The sequence below is a fragment of the Leopardus geoffroyi genome, chromosome E1 (genome assembly GCF_018350155.1).
Source record: "Leopardus geoffroyi isolate Oge1 chromosome E1, O.geoffroyi_Oge1_pat1.0, whole genome shotgun sequence".
NCBI lineage: Eukaryota > Metazoa > Chordata > Mammalia > Carnivora > Felidae > Leopardus > Leopardus geoffroyi.
Window position 1 is genome coordinate 17,128,916 of NC_059330.1, and position 18,934 is coordinate 17,147,849.

The following is an 18,934-nucleotide window of genomic DNA, read 5'->3' on the forward strand; positions in this document are numbered from 1 at the left end:
CTTGGGTTTGAAGCCTCGTTTATTTGTGCCTCAGAGTCAGTCTGGTGCCCCTGGCATCAGGGAAGGAGGTGAGAGGAACAGTTTCTCTTTGTTCTTTTCTTCCATCCCTTTTGTGTCCCTACTGAGCCTCACTGGCTGAGCCAGGAAGGCCAGCCTGAGAAGGTGGACAAGGGTGTGCAGTGGACCCCTGCCCCTAGCGGGGTCTGTGCTTCTCTGGGTGGGTGGGGTGGGGCAGGGGAGAGCCGGGGGTTAGCACCATTGGATGAAGGGTTTTAGAGTCAGCCCCTGGGTGGGGGCAGGTGGGACACACGACCACAGAGGGCTAGCAGCAGCTGGTGGGAAGGGGTGGGTGGTGGTGCCAGGGCCCTGAGCCGGTGAGAGGGCTCCATGGTGCACCTGCCCATAAGCGGGGCCGGGGGACAGGGTCTAGTGCTTGCCCCCAGCCCAAATATGCCCCCCATTTGCCAAGACATCATGAAGGAACCAGGCCTTGCCCAGGCCGGGGGGCCACTTTGGGCACCCTTCCTGATCACAAAAAGCGTGCCTTGGGGATAGGGACTACAACCTCTGGCCGCCCAAGGAGAAACTGGGACCACCCTGAGACCCGGGAGGGGTGTGGGGGGCTGGGGAAGCCGGGCACCCCGCTAAGTGCACTTGACGCTGAAATGCCGGGGTGAAGGAGGAGCTGGGCCCTTGACGTGCTGGTTTGTGTCTGGGACAAAGCAGCAACACAGCACGTGGGGAGCTCAGCTGCCCCCCAGGGGTGAAGAGCGGAGATGCAAAGGCTTCACGGACAGTGTCCTACAGTGGGTTCTGTGAGCAGAAAAGGAGGACCGACCAGAAGGAGCAAGGGATGGGGACAATGCTCCTTTAAGGACCCGGCTCCCCCTTAGGACGGCCTGGCCCCCTTGGACAAGTCTGAGCCCAGGATAGAGTGGTGGGCGTCAGGATATAGCAAAGCAGGGGGACCGGGCCGTGCGAGCTGCCTACAGGGCCCTGGCCGGGACAGGTAACGCGCGGTCCCCCGAACCCCCTCCCCGCATGGTGCCGGATGCGCCTCTATGCCCCCGAGGCTGCGGCTCCAGTCAGTCTCCGGCCGCCGCAGCCCGGCGGGCGCGCGGGCGCGAGCGAGTCTCGCTCCGAGGCGGGTCACGCGGGGCGTGGCCGAAGGGCCCGGCAGTGGGCGCTACTGCTCCGTCAGTGAGAGCCGCAGGATGCGCTCCAGCTCCTCCTCCTCCAGGCGCGCGCGCCGCCGCCGCTCCTCCTGCTCCTGCGCCGACAGCTCCATGGCCAGCCGCAGCTGCTCGTCGTAGCTCCGGAACACATGGCCACCTGGGCCGGGGCGCGGGCTGGGCCGAGGGCTGGGCACCGACGCCAGGGCCGCGGGGGGCGCAGGCTGGCGCTGCGGCGTAGGCGGGGCGCTCCTGGGGGCGGGTAAGATACGTCGAGGGTTCCGGGCGCACCTGCCCGTAAGCGGGGCCAGGAGACAGCGTGGAGGCCCGAAGAAAGAGTAGGGCTCGTCACCCGCCGGTGGAAACGAGGAATCCTGCATCACCTCCCTGGCTCCCACCCAGATGTGACAAATCTCAGCCCCTACAAAGCCCATCCTCCCAGTTGACGGTGGACCAGCACATGTGGGCATGCATCTTCTAGAACCCTAGCCCCGACATCCTGCCTGGTAAGGGTCTGAAGGCCTTTGAGGCCTGTCCCTTGCTCCCTGGCTGCTTTTGGAGTACTGCTCAGAGTGAGGAAAGGGTGGGGATAGAAGCCTTCTGGAAACCAGCAGGGGCCCAACAGAGGGTACCATGGTTTCCTGGGGCCAAGAAGAGCTGCCCAGCCAGCAGTATCCTCACCCGCTGGGACAGGGCACCATGGTACATGTGCATGTGTTATTTCGGGGGAGGGAGGACAAGTCAGGACTGGCGGAACTGACCTGTCCTGTCGGCGAGCATCGTAGGACATGGGGTGAGTGCCCGGCTTGCTGTTGGTTAGCGCCTCCCAGATAGTGACCTGGAGGGAGGGACGTGGGCCAGTCAGCCAGGGTGGCCCTGCAGCCGGGCAGGGGCGGCGCGGTGGCAGGGACGCACCTGATCATACTCACTACCCGCCTCAAGCAGGCTCTGCTGGATGGCAAACTGAAGCAGGTCATCGTCGTCATCGCGTGTGGCCGCCTCCCTCTGGCCGCCCAGCACGCTGTAGCCGCGCGGGGCCTCGAACAACGCGGGGGAGATCTCGCAGCCGCGGCAGGAGGCTGAGGGCGCCAGGCTGGGCGTCAGAGCGCGGGCTGCCCCACCCTCGGCCCACCTGGAAAGGGCGCGGGCAAGGGCGGGGCGGGGAGGGACGTAAGGGCAGCGTGCAGAGGGTGGGGTCTCACTCGTGGAACTGGAGCTGCTGACGCTGGAGGAGTCGCTGCCTGGGGAAGGGGTCTCACTGCTGGGGCTGCCTCGCACCGATGGCACTGGCTCGTCACAGCCATTGAGGTTCCCGAAGGTAATGCGAGCGTTGAGGATGTGGAAGATTGGGATTTCTGAGGATGAAGAAACTGTCAGGTGCCACCACCCACCTTCTCACACCTTAGGCATTCCCAATCTTTACCTCATCTAAGCCCTACCCCACCCCCACCCCCCCACCCCACCCCCAGCCAACAGCGGCTGAAGAGAAATGGAGGTGGGGTCTCACCAATCTTGACAGGAAAACCAGGGGGCAGGCGCAGGGTAATGAAATCCCGGAGCTTGGCGAAAAGTGCATTGCTGACAGCCATGAGGTCAATGATGGGGGCCACCTGCTCACACAGGGACAGGGGATGCTCCTCACACAGCCACAGCTTGGCCTTGAACCTGCCCCCCCCAGATCCCAAGGGGTGAGGGACATAGTAGAAGCCATAGCCTCCTACCCAGTACATTCTGGAGACCCTGTCCAGCCCTGGCCTACCCACCCCTCCCCAGCACCGGCAGGGGGCCTCACTTCTGTGTCTTGGTGGTCAGTTCCATGGGGCGGCCCATGTCCCGGTTGCCAAGCTCAAAGTTGGGGTTGAAGTATTCTTCTGCAGTGATGGCAGTGGGGTTGGCTTGGCTCAGAGTCTGAGTGATCAGGGTCTGTACCACATGAGGAAGTGCCCATGAGCCTGTCAGTCTCTGATGCCAGGCCAGCCATTTGGTATCATGGGCCCCAGAGCTATCCCCCCTGCCACTGTGGAGCTGACACGGCCTCAGGCATTGTGGAAAGTAGTTCCACTCAGGCCATGCTAGGCAGGACGCCTCCCAGGTCTCCTGAGCCACATCCACACCCTTCCACACAAGGGCACCCCTGGCACATACTCACCCCATTTTGGGGGCCCCCATGCTGTTCAGCAATTCCCAGGAAGGACTGCAGAGGTGTCTTACAGCCTACAAGAAATGTAGCATCTCAGAGGCCACTGCAACCCTCAGAAGTGACGCACCCCCGATCTAAGGAGGAGGCTGGTTCCTGGCAGGTAGGGAGGATTGCTCACCCACACCAAACTCTCAGGCACCTTCATCTGAAGGTGACTGAGGACTCCAAAGGCCAGGGGCGAGGAACACTACAGGCACAGTGGGAATAAAAGTAGGCCTGGGGCTTAGGAGAAACTTCTAAAAGTGTCCAGGTTGGTGACACTGGATGAAAAATACCTGCTTTTGGTGAGCAGTTTTAGGGGATGTATGTGTATGTGTGTGTTTTCCTTCAAGCACTTCCATCTTAATTACCTCATTTTGTTCCCCTGTGAGGTAGGAATCGTCTTTCTACCTTAGGCAGCCTAACTAGTGCCCAGAGAGTCAGGTGTAGTATCAAGAGGCACAAAGCATCAGTGACACACCCCCTGACTTTCTGCTTAGGGTATGTTCCACTAGACTGGAATGGCCAATAAGTAGCATACATGACATTTCCACTCCCAAATCCAAGGCAGACGTCAGTTACCAGTTGTAGAATTCCTTCCCACTGAGCCCAGATGTTGCCTTAGAATCTTCCTAGCTGCACTCCAGACAGTCACTCCCAATTATTAGCACTTAGCACTTGAACTGAAACCTATTTACGTGAATAAACTATCCTGGCTTTTGCTGGGATGTCACAGGGAATACTGATGGAGGTACTCGAGTGGGAGCTGCTTCCTTACACCACCCCTCCCCTGCCACTCCACCACTGCTTCATTACCTTTGACCTTGCCCTTGTGCTGTTCTGAAAGATGCTCTGTCCGTGTCCGGGTGATGAGCTCCACATTGGATGCCCCGTATACCTGGCGACAGATGAGGAAAGGGCTCAAAGACAATTCCAGTACCCTATCCCCAGCCCCCAAGGGCCTTATGAACACTTCCTGCAAGGAAGGGTCCATTGAGGGATGGGGGAGCTGTTTGCTCCTCCCAGCCTTTGGGCAAGTAAATATCTGAAGTCATTCATCCATTCTCTTATTCATTGAACAAACATTCTGTGAGGAGACTTTATGTGCCAGGCACTGAGGCAGGCATCAGGGACAGTGATGAATGTGCACCACTCAGTGGTGAACAAGCACTACTAAAGACAATCCCCACCCTTTTGAGGCTCACACACTATTTGAAGAGATAAGGAAATGGGCAGTTCTAATATAGTGTGATTCACTCTGGTGAAGGTTGCAGAGGGCTGTGGGAACAAAAAGCAGAGGCCTTAACGCAGTCTGCAGGGCCAGGGAAGGCTTCCAGGACACAATGCAGAGCCTGGCAGCATTTGTTAGTTCCTTCCTTTACTAGTGGCACCATGTGGCCCCACAAGGGTGATGTAGGGATCCCAGCGTGACCAACACGGTATTCTTAGGAGTAAAGGTCGGGCTTTGGAGTTAGGCAGCCAAGGTCTAAACCTTGGCTTTGTCACCTGTAGCTGTGTGACCCTGGATAGGTCATGGAACCGCTCCAAGCCTCCTTCCTCATCACAGAATGGGCCAATACCCCACCCCACAGAAGGTTCCTGTTGGAAAGGCTCAACAAACACCTGTAAAATGGGAATAATAATACACCTACCCAAAAAGGTTGTTGGGATTAAATGAGTATGTGTGTGTGTGTACCTATGTATTCACACATACATACAAAACATCAGAACACAGTCTCGAACATGAGTATAGTAAGCACTTGAACTCGGGCCATTCTCATCAGTTGCCTCTTAGTCTAGTGCCCTTCCCTCCTTGCTGCATTGCCTCTGCACCTCCAAGGCTGAAAAAGAGTGGTCAGGAAACCCCTGCCCAGGGCACTGCAGGCAAGAGTTTGGCAGGTTCTGGTACCAGGGAGCGGTGGCCTCACCTTGGCTTCATACCCATTCACCATCTCTGTCTTCTCACTGCGCCAGCCCAGGATGCCAGTCTTGTTCCTGGGGAAGCAGAGTGGTCCAGGTGAGGGGGCATCCAGCAGCCTGGCTCTAGGCTACGAGGGCTGCGCCCACTCACCTCTCAAAGGAGATGTTCTTGGTGTCAAGCTGCGTGGTGACAACGGGCGCGGTAAGCCGGCTCAGCACCTGCTCCTCAGTGGGCTGGGCAGCAGCCAGCAGTAGCTCACGGTCTTGCCCAGCCAGTGCCAGAGTCTCTGTGTACACCACCCGGCGGTCGTGGTCAATCTCCATGACCACGGCGCTTGTGTCTGCCAGCCACAGAATAGCACAGGGGGGGTCAGGGGTGGCGTGGAGCTGTCCCCGGCCTTCCCACCTTGCCCCACCTCCTGCCCTGCCTGACCTTGGCCCCTGAAGACGAAGCTGCGGTTCCCTCGCTGCCACGTCATGTGGTCAAAGCCCAAGAGCGTGGTATCTACCCGCAGGTTTTGCCCACTCTTCCACACTTTGTAGGTGTCACTAGGGCAGATCTTGGACACCAAGGGCACTAGGTGGAAGGGAAGGTCAGAGTGGCTTCAATTTGCCTGGTCCACCCAACCTGGGCCACCTCAGGGCATAGGGGTCAGGGTCAGTGTTGTGGCTGGGCAAGGATAACAGAGCTAGTGGGAGAGCAGCCCCTTTCCAAACTCCCCCCACGTGAATGGAGACCCGTCACTCAGATGTAAGCAACCCTGAAGTTGAAGATGGGCACGTCTCAGCCGCTATCCAGTCCCTAATAGCCACCATTTGTTAATTCATTCACTCAACCTTTCAATCTCCCAACAAATATTTATTGAATATCTACTGTGTACCAGGCACTGTTCTGGTCAATGAGGATAGAACACTGAACATGCCCTCTTGGAGCTTACCTTCTGGCAAGGAGTGACAAGTAACAAACAAATGAGCAAATCATTACAAATAATAATAATGGAATCAAGACAGTGTCTGAGGCAGTGTGGAAAAGCCTAGCCAAGGAGTTGGCACTGAGGTGGGAACTAAAAGATGAGAAGGAGCCACAGGAAGAGCTGTGGCAATAGAGCTCCAGGCAGGGGAGCAGCAGGTACAAAAGCCCTGAGGTGGGAGAATGCCCAGAGAGGCCCCCATCGGCCCCCTTACCCCAGCTAGTGAACTCCCATTTCATCTCCACATAGAAGTCCTGGGCCTGGAGGATGAAAAAGAGAGTAGCTAAGCCTGTGCTAGAGACAGGGTTCAAATGCATTGTGGGGAGGCTGAGAGGCTGGCTGGCCCTCACCTTGCGCAGCTTTTCCAGGAGCACGGGGATGCCCGCCAACCGCTTCACCACCCGCTGGTAGTCCCGGTACCTCAGCACCAGCTGCACCAGCTCCAGGTCCCGGGTACTCACAGCCTCCTGAAGCACTGGGGGTGGGGGGAGGAGGCAAAGTCACAGGTCAGGACCCTGCCTGCGGCCCCCGTCAGCAAACCAAGGGTGAGGATATGAAGCTGGGAGACGCTGGCTGTGGGGCTGGGGTGAGCAGGGGTGCCCACCTGTCCAGCCGCTGCGATTCTCCCTGCCCACATCTGCACCGTGTGCCAGGAGCACACGGGCACACTCAAGGTGTCCCAGTGTGGTGGCCAGGTGCAGGGGGGTCCGCCCACGGGGATCCAGCTGCTCGATGTCCACCTGGAGAAGGAGGTGAAGACGTATCCCTGGTCACTTCTGAGGCAGCCCATCTGAGCCCAACAGCCTCTAGGGAAGCAGCAACCACCTGGCTGCCCTGCCTTGCTCACCTTACAAGGCAATGGAAAAGAGACACAGTGAGCTGGGGTCAGGTGGGTGAAAAGAGGCTTGTAGGACAGGGCAGGAAGTAGCCCTGAGAAAGGAAGGACCTTCCTCCTTTCCTGTCCACCTCGGTCCCCTGACTGGGTTCACTCTTCCAAGGCCCAGTGGGCTAACTTTGAAGAATAATCCCAGAGCTGAAGGGTGGTCGAGACAGGCTGTTGGCCAAGGAGAGCACTTGAGACTAGATTTATCCTACAGGTCCAAGACCACACTTTCAGGAAGGGCTATCAATTTAGATCATTGACATTATCACTGAGTGAGGTTTAACAAACAATTGCTATAATATATTGATAGGAATGAAAGAATATGGTACAACTTCAAACCCATGTCCTTTATATGTGGGACACTATGTATTAACACTTTTTTTTTTTTTTTACAAATCCTATTATTGTCTTGTGGATAGCATAATTATATTGCATAAGATTTTTGTTGTGTGATAAAAACATAAATATTTAAATATATTTCAGGAGTCTAAGGCCTCTAGCTAAATACAGTGAACTGACCACATGCATGTAACTCCTCTTCTCCTTCCCCAAACTTGATTAAAATGCCAGTAAATGGCTTCTATTCCAACTATAGTGAGATACCTGAAACCACCCTCCCATTATAACAGATAAAAATACTTCAAAATACATGAAATAATTGTTTTCAGACATTAGGCAACAAGTAGTCCAGGACTATGATCCCTGAAATAAGAGAAACAAATAAGGTAGGCCCTATGATTGCCTAGATTTCTACCTGGGAGTATCATTCCAGACAGCAATGCAGGAGGCGGGGAATCCCTAGCAGAGCATGGTAGTCTTGCTGAGGAGTTGAGGAGACAGAGGAGTTCAGGGAGGCTGAGGTAGCAAGAAGTTGCAGGACCAAGTTCCAGGAAGGAGTGAGATATGCAAACAAGGGACTCCAGAAAATCTGCATGGGGTTCCTCTGAGTCTTTGCAGAATACCAAACCTCACCTATGTAGAGTGAAACTCAGCAATACTAGACAGAAGAGGAGCAATAAGCTGGTAAATTTCCAGCACTCATGTCTCAGGGCAGGGAGACATTCAAACTCCAACCCGCTAGAATAGAAGGTCTTTGTTGTTTGCACAAGGTATTCAACAGAGACCCAAGAATGGTGATGCCTTTGTAGTAGGATTAAACTATCCCTAGAGAAAAGGCTCATCTAAACCCAATCTAATAATGATTAAAAATAACCTCAAAAGGATCAAACTGATTTACAAGTAACTTAACTCAGTCTGTCAGAATGAAGCCTTACACTCTTTAAAGGAAGACAATAAAATCCAGATGCTTAACATTACGATGTTTGCAGTATCTAACATCCAGTTACAAATTACTAGAAAAAAATTATCAGACATGCAAAGAAATAGGAAAATATGACCCATAATCAGGAGAAAAATCATTTAACAGAAACATAGTCAGAAATGATAAAGATGATGAATAGTTTAATGTGCTCAAGAGTTGAAAGAAAAACATGAACACAATGTTCATGGGGAAAGAAATGAGAGATATGTACAATATCTGAAATGAAAAATTCATAGGATGGAATTAAGAATTAGACAGGGCACCTGGGTGGCTCAGTCAGTTGAGCATCAGACGTCGGCTCAGGTCACGATCTTGCCGTTCGTGGGTTTGAGCCCCATGTTGGGCTCTGTGCTGACAGCTCGGAGCCCAGAGCCTGCTTCAGATTCTGTGTCTCCCTCTCTCTCTGCCCCTCCCCTACTCACACTCTCTCTCTCTCTCTGTCTCTCAAAAATAAGTAAAACATTAAAAAAAAAAAATAGGTTAGACACTATAGGGGCACCTGGGTGGCTCAGTCGGTTAAATGTCTGACTTTGGTTCAGGTCATGCTCTCATGGTTCATGAGTTTGAGCCCCACATCGAGCTCTGTGCTGACAGCTCAGATCCTGGAGCCTGCTTCGGATTCTGTGTCTCCCTCTCTCTCTGCCCCTCCCTCGCTCACACTCTCTCTCTCTCTCAAAAATAAATAAACATCTAAAGAAAATTTTTTTAAAGATTAGACACTAAAGAATAAAAAAAATCAGTGAGTTTGAAGACATAACAATAGAACTATAGCACAGAGAACAGAAATGGAGCACAGAAGAGGGAAAAAGTACTGAAAAACATTCAAAGAGCCTCAACAATATGTGTGAGACACTATAAGGCATTTTAACATATATGTAATTGGAGTCCCAGAGGCTAGGCTAAGAAAGTGGGAGAAATAAGACATTTAAAGAGATAACAACCAACATTTTTCCAAATTTGTTGTTTTAAAAAAGCTACTATAGGGGGTTGAATGGTGGTGTCCCCCCAAAATATATGTTTATACTCTAACCCCCAGAACCTGTGAGTGATGGGTATTTGTGGGTGAAATTAAGGTAAGGATCTCAAGATGAGATCAGCCTGGATTTTGCAGGTGGGCCCTAACTAAATCCAATGACCTGCCTTTATAAGACCTACAAAGGAGAGATCCATGGAGAGAGGAGAAGTTCCATGTAAAGAGGAGGCAGAGACTGGAGTTATGCAGCCACAAGCCAAAAAATGCCTGGAGATACCAGAAGCTGGAAGAGGCAAGGAAGGATTCTCCCCTTAAGCATTTGGAAGGAGTGGAGCCCTGCTGACTCCTTGACTTTGGACTTCCAAACTCCAAAAGAATGAAAGAATAAAATTACCCAATCTGTGGTAATTTTCTGCACAAGCTAACACAATGATAAACCCACAGAACCAAGAAACTCAATGAATCCCAACCAAGACAAACACCAAGAAAACTACACCCAGGCCCATCATAATCAACTGCTGAAAGCTTAGTGATAAAAAGACAATCTTAAAATCATTTTGAGGGGCGCCTGGGTGGCTCAGTTGGTTGAGCGGTGAGACTGCAGTTCAGGTCATGATCTCACTATTCGTGGGTTCGAGTCCCACATGGGTCTCGCTGCTGTCAGCGTGGAGCCCACCTTGGATCCTCTGTCCCGTCTCTCCACCCCTCCCCTACTTGCATGCACATGCTCTCTCGCTCTTTCTCTCAAAAATAAATAAATCTTAAAAAAACAATAATAAAATCATTTTGAGAAATGAGACACACTATGTCTAGAAGAACAAATACAGGAAATACTGCATACTTCTCAACAGAAACCATGCAAGTTAGAAAACAATCGAATGAGGGGCGCCTGGGTGGCGCAGTCGGTTAAGCGTCCGACTTCAGCCAGGTCACGATCTCGCGGTCCGTGAGTTCGAGCCCCGCATCAGGCTCTGGGCTGATGGCTCAGAGCCTGGAGCCTGTTTCCGATTCTGTGTCTCCCTCTCTCTCTGCCCCTCCCCCGTTCATGCTCTGTCTCTCTCTGTCCCAAAAATAAATAAACGTTGAAAAAAAAAAAAATTTTTTTTTTTTTTTTTTTTTTTTTTTTTAGAAAACAATCGAATGAAATGTTTAAAGTGCTGGGGGGAAAAATGTCGACCTAGAATTCTCTGTCCTGTAAAAAAATATCCTTCAAAAATGGAGGGGAAATGAAGACTTTTGTGGACAAACAAAAAAAGCTAAGAGAATTTATCACCAGAAGACATGCAAGAAATGTTAAAGGAAGTTATTTAGGTGGAAGGAAAATGTTAACCGATGGAAACTTAGATCTGTACAAAGGAATGAAGAGTGCCTCAAAAGGAAAATTTGTGAGTAAGTGTAAGAATGTCAATAAAATATTTAAAACCCACAAGAGTAAAGAGAAGAGATGCTAGCAGATGAGAAATGTTAACACATCTTTAGAACATAGAAAGTGGCTGGGGCATTACAACCGACTCAGTGGAGCAGAGGGTACTAGAACCCAAACACTCATAGGGGAACCCCAGTGAGTGTCAAGCCAGACCACCCTTGAAATGTCCATAACATGAAGGCAGTGGGAATGGCAGAGGTATGAGTGAGGCTCAGAGCTAAATCCAGGGGGGTGGGGGAGGCTGGTTAAAATTCAGAACCCTTGGCCCCCTCCCCAATCTTATAAAGCTGGGAGATGTCCCCCTTCCCCTCCATAGGATGCCAGAAATTTATTCTCTGTATAAACTGAGCCTGAGACCCACTGGACCTGGGGACACTGGTCTGAAGACAAGGTCATGGGGCTGAAAACTAGTGACTGGTGAAAGCCCAGTCCCTTCCTGCCTCAGGTCCTGAACCACTAACAGCCTGACAGTACACGCAACTGCCCCATCCCACCCCAGCAGGAGACTGGAGAATTCTTCTTGGAGAAACTAGAGGCACCGAAAACCTCTGGGTATGGACCTCTGGGGACCCTCCAATAAGCAGGCCAGCTTGCACCCATCGTTTGACAGTAATACCACCCATGCATCAATGAGCTCCACATCCACATTCTTAAATATGCCCCGACAGCCAAGGGTGCCTGGACATTTGAGGAAAGCTGCCAATATGAAAGAGACCAAAACATGCAGATAGATGCTAAAAACCTAGAGGATACACTGTCAATGCAGGAAATACAAGAACACTTTTGGGGAGGGGGGAACAGTAATTTATATCCTCAGAAATATATGAAAAGATAACTGAATTCATGAAACAAGAAGAGACACCTTGACTTCCCATGACTTCTTGTCTTTCCCTTTGCCTTCTTCCCAGCCATTCCTGGACAGCTACACCTGCCCCAATTCTCCCCTCATAGGAAACATTACCTCAATTCTCTCCCCCTTTTGGTAAAAAAATAAAATAAAATAAAACTTTATTTTAAATTATTTATTTATTTTAGGTAATCTCTACCCCCAATGTGGGGCTCAAACTCATGACCCGAAGATCAAGAGTCATGCTCTAAGCCAGCCAGGCGCCCTGGTAAAAAGAAACAAAACAAAACAAAACAAAACAAAACAAAACAACCACTTTGTAACTGTCTTTATCTCTTCCTTTTCTCTCACCTTCTATATCAAATCCATCAGCAAGGCTGACCTTATGGGCTCTACCTTCAAACAGATCCGGACTGTTCTCTGTTTTCATCACCTTCAGGCTACCATTCTGGTGGCAGCCATCCTATCTCACCTGGTGGCCTTGTGGGCCCCTCACTGGTTTCTTCACTCCTCTCTTGGCTTCTTAGGTCTAGTCTCCACATGACCCATCGTAGCCTCCATCATCCTGTGAAATGTCCCTCAGGTCCTGACATCCTTTAGCTCAAAACTTTCCCAAGGCCTCCCATCCTGTTTAGAATAGAATCCAGCAGCCCTGGATGTCTCCTTGAACTCATGTGCTCTCCCACCTCTCCTCCAAATTCCACTCTGCTGGATACCCTAGATAGCCACAGCACTTTCTCCCTCACTTCATTCAGGTGGCTGCTCAAATGTCACCTCCTTAAAAAGCCCTGCCCTTACCATCCATCTTAAATGACACTTGCTATTTGTCTATCTGTTGCCCCTGATCCTGCTTTAGTTCTCTTCCAACATTAAATTACTTGTTCATTTGTTCGTTGTCTCCCTCATCTAGACTGTAAGCCCCACAAAGGGAGGGTCCTTGTGTTTTGTTCAATGCTACATCCCCAGTCTCTAGACAGTGCCTGGCACATAACTGGTGCTTAATAAATATTTGTTCAACAGATGCATAAATGACTATATTTAAGGGACCTGGGGGAGGGGAAAGCAATACAATGTAAAACTGATAAGCCAAGAGGTAGTTGTAGATGTATATTGTTTGTAATCTTGGAGGTAAATAACAGAACAGCCTAAAGTCCAAACTGGTCGCCTCCAGGGAATGAGGGCGGCAAGTGAGGACTACAGCTTTTCATTATAATTCTTCTAGCAACAGCTAAATATTTTTTAAAACATGAGAATTAGCTCCTTTGTCAGAAACAAGACATTTTGAATAATGTAACAAATTTATACGATTTTAATAACCCTGTGTTGGCATTTATTCATTCTTTATTTTTAATTTTTTAAGTAGGCCCCATGCCCAACACGGGGCTTGAACTCACGACCCTGAGATGAAGAGTCACATGCTCTAATGACTGAGCCAACCAGGTGCCCCCATTTCTTCATTTTTAAATATATTAGGAGCCTCAAAAAAAAAAAAATTGTACCTAGCCCACGTGGCGTTCTGAGCTGTGGCTTAGAGATCCAAGTGCCCCTCTCCCCACCCCATCTTACGCTCCTCTACATTGGCTCCCCTACAACAAGGACTGCGTTCTTTACTCTTCATCTATTATGGGATGGGCTGAGCCCCTCTGCGTCCAGCCTAAGTGGGGCCCTGAGTCTGGGGGTGGGAGTGCTGGATCCACAGACCCTGAGCCCGGGGAAGTCAGGAGGAGCCTTCCCATGGGGCAGCAGCTGAAAGTCTATGTGTCTATGCTTCCCACCAGCCCTGTCCCAGATGCTACTACTGCTGCGCTGCTAACAAGGCCCCAGGGAGCTGACAGGGCACCCCGCCCAGCCCCAGAGTTCCAGATGCTGCCTGCCACCCTCCCCCTCAGGTGCCTCACCTCCAGGACCCAGAGAGAGGCTGGTGCTGCTAGCTGGGCCTGGCTGCCCCTCCCCACCTCCACTCCTGGGGAGCTCTCCCCAGGGTCCCCAGGGCCCTGTTGTTTTCCAGGGCTAACACAGCTCCCCCCTCCCCCCCCACATACACCCAGCCAACCCCTCAAAGAAGATCCCCACACCTGCTCAAAGCATGGCCTGCAGTGAAAGTGGCACCTTGCCCCAGGCCCAGGTGGAAGAATTCATTAATTTCCTCAGCAAAGGCCTGCAGCTATTTAATTGCTAGAATGAAAAGGTTTCCTGTGAAACCTAACACCCAGACCTCACCACCAAGAGAATGAAACTCTGCACCCCAGCAGGCCTCAGCTGGAGTCAAAAGCAGGGGTCTTTTGAGCTCAGGGGCTGAGGCTCCCTGGGCAGAGAGACTCCCTGCTTCCACTCAGGTACACACCTACACACACGCACACGTGAACAGGCACCATAGGAATCCACAAGAATCCACTCCTTTTGCCCCCACACTGAGGGTCCATGTGCTCCCCCATAAGTGTACCGGCATCTGCAAGCTCAGTTGCCTTCTGGATCTGTAGGGGTCACACCTAAGTTTGCTGCCAGCTTATTGGCACATGCATACCCCTTGAACCCACAGGCACTAGCAGGTTATTTTTCAAACTTATTTAGCATTAGCAGAATCCTTTTGTTAGATGAAACCTTACAAGGGCACACCAAACGTATAGAGCCGGAAGAGAAAGGTGAAGGGCCCAGCGCATAGAGCCATGCATGCTCAGCTTTGATCTCCTTTCCCTGCTCCCTCTCCTCCCCCAGCCAGAAAGAGGACAACCGGTGTCTGGTGTGGTCACTACTTCCGAGCCCCCCAGCCTCCACCAGGTAGGCCTGAGCTCACTCAAGGGGCAGGGAGGCCGGATGCTTCCTCAAGCTGAGTTGGATAGGAGAGGGTGGCACCTGCTCACTCTCCTCCCACCCTACCCCACACAGCCCCTCCCCATCTGCTTCCCAGACACATTGATTTGGGGTTTCTGGGGTTTGTGGGTCCCTCTCCTGAGCTTCCCCACTCACCAGATGTAGTGATGGCCCACACCTAGGGCTGCCTATGTTAGGGGACAGGGGATCACAGGTGTTCTGGGACACACCAGGTACCTTGGGTGGGGTAACCTCTGTCTGAGCATCTAGGGTCCCCACAGTCCCATCTTGCCTGCCTCTAGGTTAGAAGGATGAACTGAGGAAAGCAGGAAGGAAGACCATGATGGAGGCAGGCCCAGGAAGAAAGAAATGTTTCCTTGGGAACAGTCTGGCCCCCTCCAGAGTCTCTGTTGCCAGGAAAGAACCCTACCCCCCTTGGCCCTCCCACAGGGAGCCACACAGGCGAACCTCCACCTCCTGCCCCGCAGGGAACACCAGGGACTTCTGACTCAGGAACCCGGGCTGTGCTCAGCTGGCTGTGCCAACCTCAGGGCGTTGTTAGCCAAGGGGAAACTAGCACATCCACTGGCCTCCAGCCCCCTGCCCCCTCCCAACCTGGCAGGGTGTGTGCATAGCAGGAAGAAGGGCACCCAGCAACCATCATACTGCTGGGTGCCAACTAGGGGTGGTCATAGATCCTTCCCGTCACCAAAACACCTGATGAGCACCTCCAGTCTCCCCACCACTCCCTGATTCCAGCCCCCAACAGAGCTATGGGGGTGGGGGCCCTAAGCAAAACCAATGAACCTGCTCTGAAACCTGCCATTCCATCTCCCTCCCCAGCCTGCCAGCATTGCCAAGGCTGCCCATGGCAGGGCCTCTGCGGGGCTTTCTTGGAGCGAAGAACAGGCAGCTATGCCAGGTGAAGACCAGGGAAACCCAGCTGGTATGTGCTTGAGCAAAGCCTGGGTGTTTTCTGTGACAGTTGGTGCCAGGAGAACCAGAGGTCAGGGAACTCCCGCTGGATGGAATGCTTAGGGTCTATGGGGTTTCGTTATGATGTTAGAACACTGCCCCCAGTATTATCCCCAGCAGTAAAGGGCTGGGTTGGGCACCCTCAGCTCCCCCTGGGACCCTGATGCCTGGAGGACTGAGGAATGCCTATTTGGATGCAAGGACCACTCTGCATCAACCCTAATGTGGAGATACAGCCAGGGGCCTCTTCCATGCAGGATTGGCATTCCCCTTCTTGGCAACCCTGGAGCAAGGCAGAGGACTGGCCTGACTCCTTTGTGGTTGAACAAGGGTTAACTTCAACCATTGCCCTATATTCCTGCTACCCTGGATCAGGGTAGGCAGTGTCCATTTCAAGGAGACACAAACACACCAGGGAAGTGGGAGGGATGGGAGGCTGGAGATACTGGTGAACCTGGTGCCTAGTTTCTGTGGCAGCCTGAGGGGAAAGAGGAACACACTCATCAGCCCCAAAGTACCCCTACCTGCAGCGGGTTCCAATGCTCCCCACCTCGACCTCACTTCCGCAAGATGGCTGCTGACTGGAGTACTATCAATCAGAGAGACCTAGGTGAGAGTCTTTTCTTCCAGGGCATTTTGCCTCTCTCCAATCTCAGCAAGAAAAGAACCACCCACCCCTCAGGCAAGGGAGTACAACTGAGACATTCTGGAGATTCAGCCACTAGCCTTCTGCCTAACAATCCTTGGACCAATCATCTATCACCCCATCAGGAAGTTCCTCTCAGATCAGATTTAAATCCCTCCAGCCTTAACCTCCGTCAGAAGCTTGTCTTCTTTTGCCCTCAGGGGAGGAAAACAGAAGAGTCAGAAGAGACTGAACTGTCTTAGCACCCAGCGCAGCATACTCTATTTCCTGGTTCACACTCACAGCACCAGAACGGGGTCTCCTTGAGAGCGGGGGATGTGCCTGGTTTGTTCATCTTTGTCCCCCAGGACCTACCATTCAGGCCTGGCTTCCTTTACCAGGGCTGTCTGGTTGCAAACCACGTCCTTTATGATGGATAAAACAGAGGCATGGTCTGAGGAGCAACTTGGAGTGCCCTTGTTTAAGCAGAGATGGAAAGTAAGTGGACACCCCAACCAGCCCAGAAGCTTGGAGGCTCAGGTCACCCCAACATTTCCTAGGACTGCTCTGCAGAGGCAGATGCCTTGCTACTCTGAGGGCTCAGTAGTGGACTTCAGAGACTCCCCAACCCTCACCTTGCTCCCCACCCCCCCACTCGTCCTTTGGGAAGCAGGCAGCTCCTCAAAATGAACTTCCTGTGACTCAGGAAGTGGCCCTCCAAAGGCATATTCCCAAAGGGGACCACTCCTGAGCAAACCACTCCCATGGCCCTGGGGTCTCAGATCCGGGCCAAGTCTGCAGGCCTCAACCCGAGGCAAACCAGAGCAGGCTGGGCCCAGCACTAGCTCATGCTTCCCCACCCTGGAGGGTGAGTTGTCCACACCCCAAGGGCCCATCTGTGGCCTGGAGACTAAGGGCAGAGTCGGAGCTACCTGTGACCTGTGCCTGCCTTGGTCCTGAAGAATGACCAGGAGACCCCATCCCTTACCTGGTCTTCTTGGAGGCTACTGCCCAGCTAAAGCTGGCTGACCCACTCATTCTCACAGACTGGCAGCAACCAGGGGGCCCACTTTGTGTACGGAACCCCAAATCCTGAGGCCAGCGGCCCCTAGCTTCCTCAGCGCCCAAGAAGCCAGGCCCCAACCCCAGAGGGCAGGAGAGTTCCTTTCAGCACCTGGACAAGGCCCTTCAGGGCTTCCCCACAGGGAGTCTCTCCCCACTCTCCATTCCAGAGCGGGCGCTGAGGTCTGTGGGACCCGGGGGCTCTGCTCAATCTGAGCAAATAGATGAAGAGCTCAGCGGGAGGGTAGAGGGCACTGGGTGGGGCTGGGATGCCTTGGAGTGCCACAGCCCATTCTCTGATCCTTGACCTGTGACCCCCTCCCGACGCAGGCCTTGCCCACCTCCGCACACTCAGGCGGGAGGTGTCGCTGCTCTGGTGCTCCGCGGACTCTCTCACCACATGGAGCACAGACCGACCCGGCAGCCCCTCCCCGCAGCCCTCCGCCCCGGCCGAGGAGGGGCACAGCGTCCCCTACCCCAACCTGGGAGGGTCCAGAACACTTGTGGGCCGTCCGTCCGAGCCGGAGGGGAGCGGCCGGGGACCGCTCCCATCACCCTCTCCCGGTCAACAAGCACAAAAGCCGCCGCTGCGAACAAAGAAGCGCTGCAAACTCGCCGGGGAGGCGGGACAGCCCGCGCCGCGCCCCCTCCCCACACCCAGCGGGCGTGCCCGGCCGTGGGGTCCCCGCGGCGCCCCGACGGCGCTCTTACCTGGCCGGCGCGGACCTCTTTCTCCAGCTCGCGGTGGCGGTTGTGCCACACGAGGTAGTGCAGCGGATACTTGCCCTCGGGCCCCTTCCTGACGGAGGCGTTGGCTGGGATCATCGCCCGCTCCTCATGCCAGGGCCGCGGCGCCCGGCCGGGGAGGGGAGACGGCGCCGGAGCCGGGGCCCGGGGCCGCGGGGCGGGGGGCCGGCGCTGCCTGCTCGCAGGGCTGCGGCTCGGGCATGTGCGAGCGGCGCCGGCGGGCGGGGGCGGCGCGCCCGGCGCTGTGCGGGAGGCGCGGGCCGCGGGCGTCCTCGCGAGGCGGCGGCGGGCGGCGCGGAGAGGCCCCCACCCGCCCGGGGAGGGAGCGGGCGCTCGGCGGCGCGGCGCGGACTCGCGCCTCACCTCCCACACCCCCGCACACAAAGACGCCTCTCGGCGAAGGGAGCAGGCTCCCGCAGCGGGCGCGGGGGCGCACGGGGCGCGAACCCCGGGGACGCCGCCGCAGGGACGCGCGCCCGCAGCCCCCGGCTCCCCGCAGCTGCATTGCCCGGCCCTCAGCCCGAGCGGCCGGCGAGAGATGCGGGGATGCGGGGAAGAGGGGAGGGGGACCCGGGTGCCCGGGGCAGAGCTTGTTGTAGCTCGGCCCCGCGGCATCATGGGGCATGTAGTCCGCCTCGTGGAACTGGGGGTGGCGGGCGGCCGGAGAGTGTCCCACTCTGTCCCCCTGATCCCCTGAGAGGAAGGGGAGGGAGTCAGGCCTGACAGGAACGGAGACAGTGTCCTGACGCCAGGTGGGCTGGGGCGCACCCCACCCACCGGCGTTTTGCCTTTTGCTGGTGAGGGAGGGGGCTACAGGCCTTGCTCAACCATTGGGGGCACAGGAAAGCGTGGCTTACAGGATTGAGTTTGGGTCCCAGTGGAACGTGAGAAGGGATCCAGATTACTAGAGTGGATGATGGGGGAGAATCCCGAGAAAGGTTCGGGGCATTAGGACCAGTGGTCGTTGGAGCAACCAGGGATCTGTCACGTGAAATATTATGTAGGAGTCTTCCCCGCGCTCT

At 54.0% G+C, this 18,934-nt stretch overlaps 1 protein-coding gene across 6 annotated transcripts; it reads right to left on the bottom strand.

The window, feature by feature from the left end:
• Nucleotide 1: 1 nt before the first annotated feature.
• Nucleotides 2–18,139, bottom strand: ANKRD13B (ankyrin repeat domain 13B). 6 transcript variants are annotated; one of them, XM_045487811.1, is made up of 15 exons: nucleotides 17,877–18,139; nucleotides 6,847–6,982; nucleotides 6,593–6,717; nucleotides 6,457–6,502; nucleotides 5,705–5,848; nucleotides 5,423–5,612; nucleotides 5,280–5,346; nucleotides 4,168–4,249; nucleotides 3,322–3,386; nucleotides 2,965–3,095; nucleotides 2,680–2,837; nucleotides 2,375–2,527; nucleotides 2,088–2,251; nucleotides 1,934–2,010; nucleotides 2–1,424 (listed from the first exon to the last, which is right to left on the bottom strand). In XM_045487811.1, the coding sequence occupies exons 1-15, from the start codon at nucleotides 17,988–17,990 to the stop codon at nucleotides 1,187–1,189; spliced, it is 1,890 nt and encodes a 629-aa protein (XP_045343767.1). In that variant the 5' UTR covers nucleotides 17,991–18,139; the 3' UTR covers nucleotides 2–1,186. The 6 variants fall into 6 exon arrangements, 4 of the variants coding, with proteins under 4 accessions (XP_045343767.1, XP_045343766.1, XP_045343765.1 ...); XM_045487810.1 differs by having other exon boundaries at nucleotides 2–1,463; nucleotides 17,877–18,110; XR_006714794.1 differs by having other exon boundaries at nucleotides 1,314–1,424; nucleotides 2,680–2,782; nucleotides 17,877–18,110.
• Between the last annotated feature and the right edge of the window lie 795 nt (nucleotides 18,140–18,934).

Coding starts and splice junctions, on each gene's coding strand:
- ANKRD13B (XM_045487809.1), bottom strand. CDS start 17,990: ATGATCCCAGCCAACGCCTCCGTCAGGAAGGGGCCCGAGGGCAAGTAT. Junction 6,503..6,592: donor TCCTGGAAAAGCTGCGCAAG/GTGAGGGCCAGC, acceptor TTCATCCTCCAG/GCCCAGGACTTCTATGTGGA. Junction 5,347..5,422: donor AAGAACATCTCCTTTGAGAG/GTGAGTGGGCGC, acceptor CTGCTTCCCCAG/GAACAAGACTGGCATCCTGG.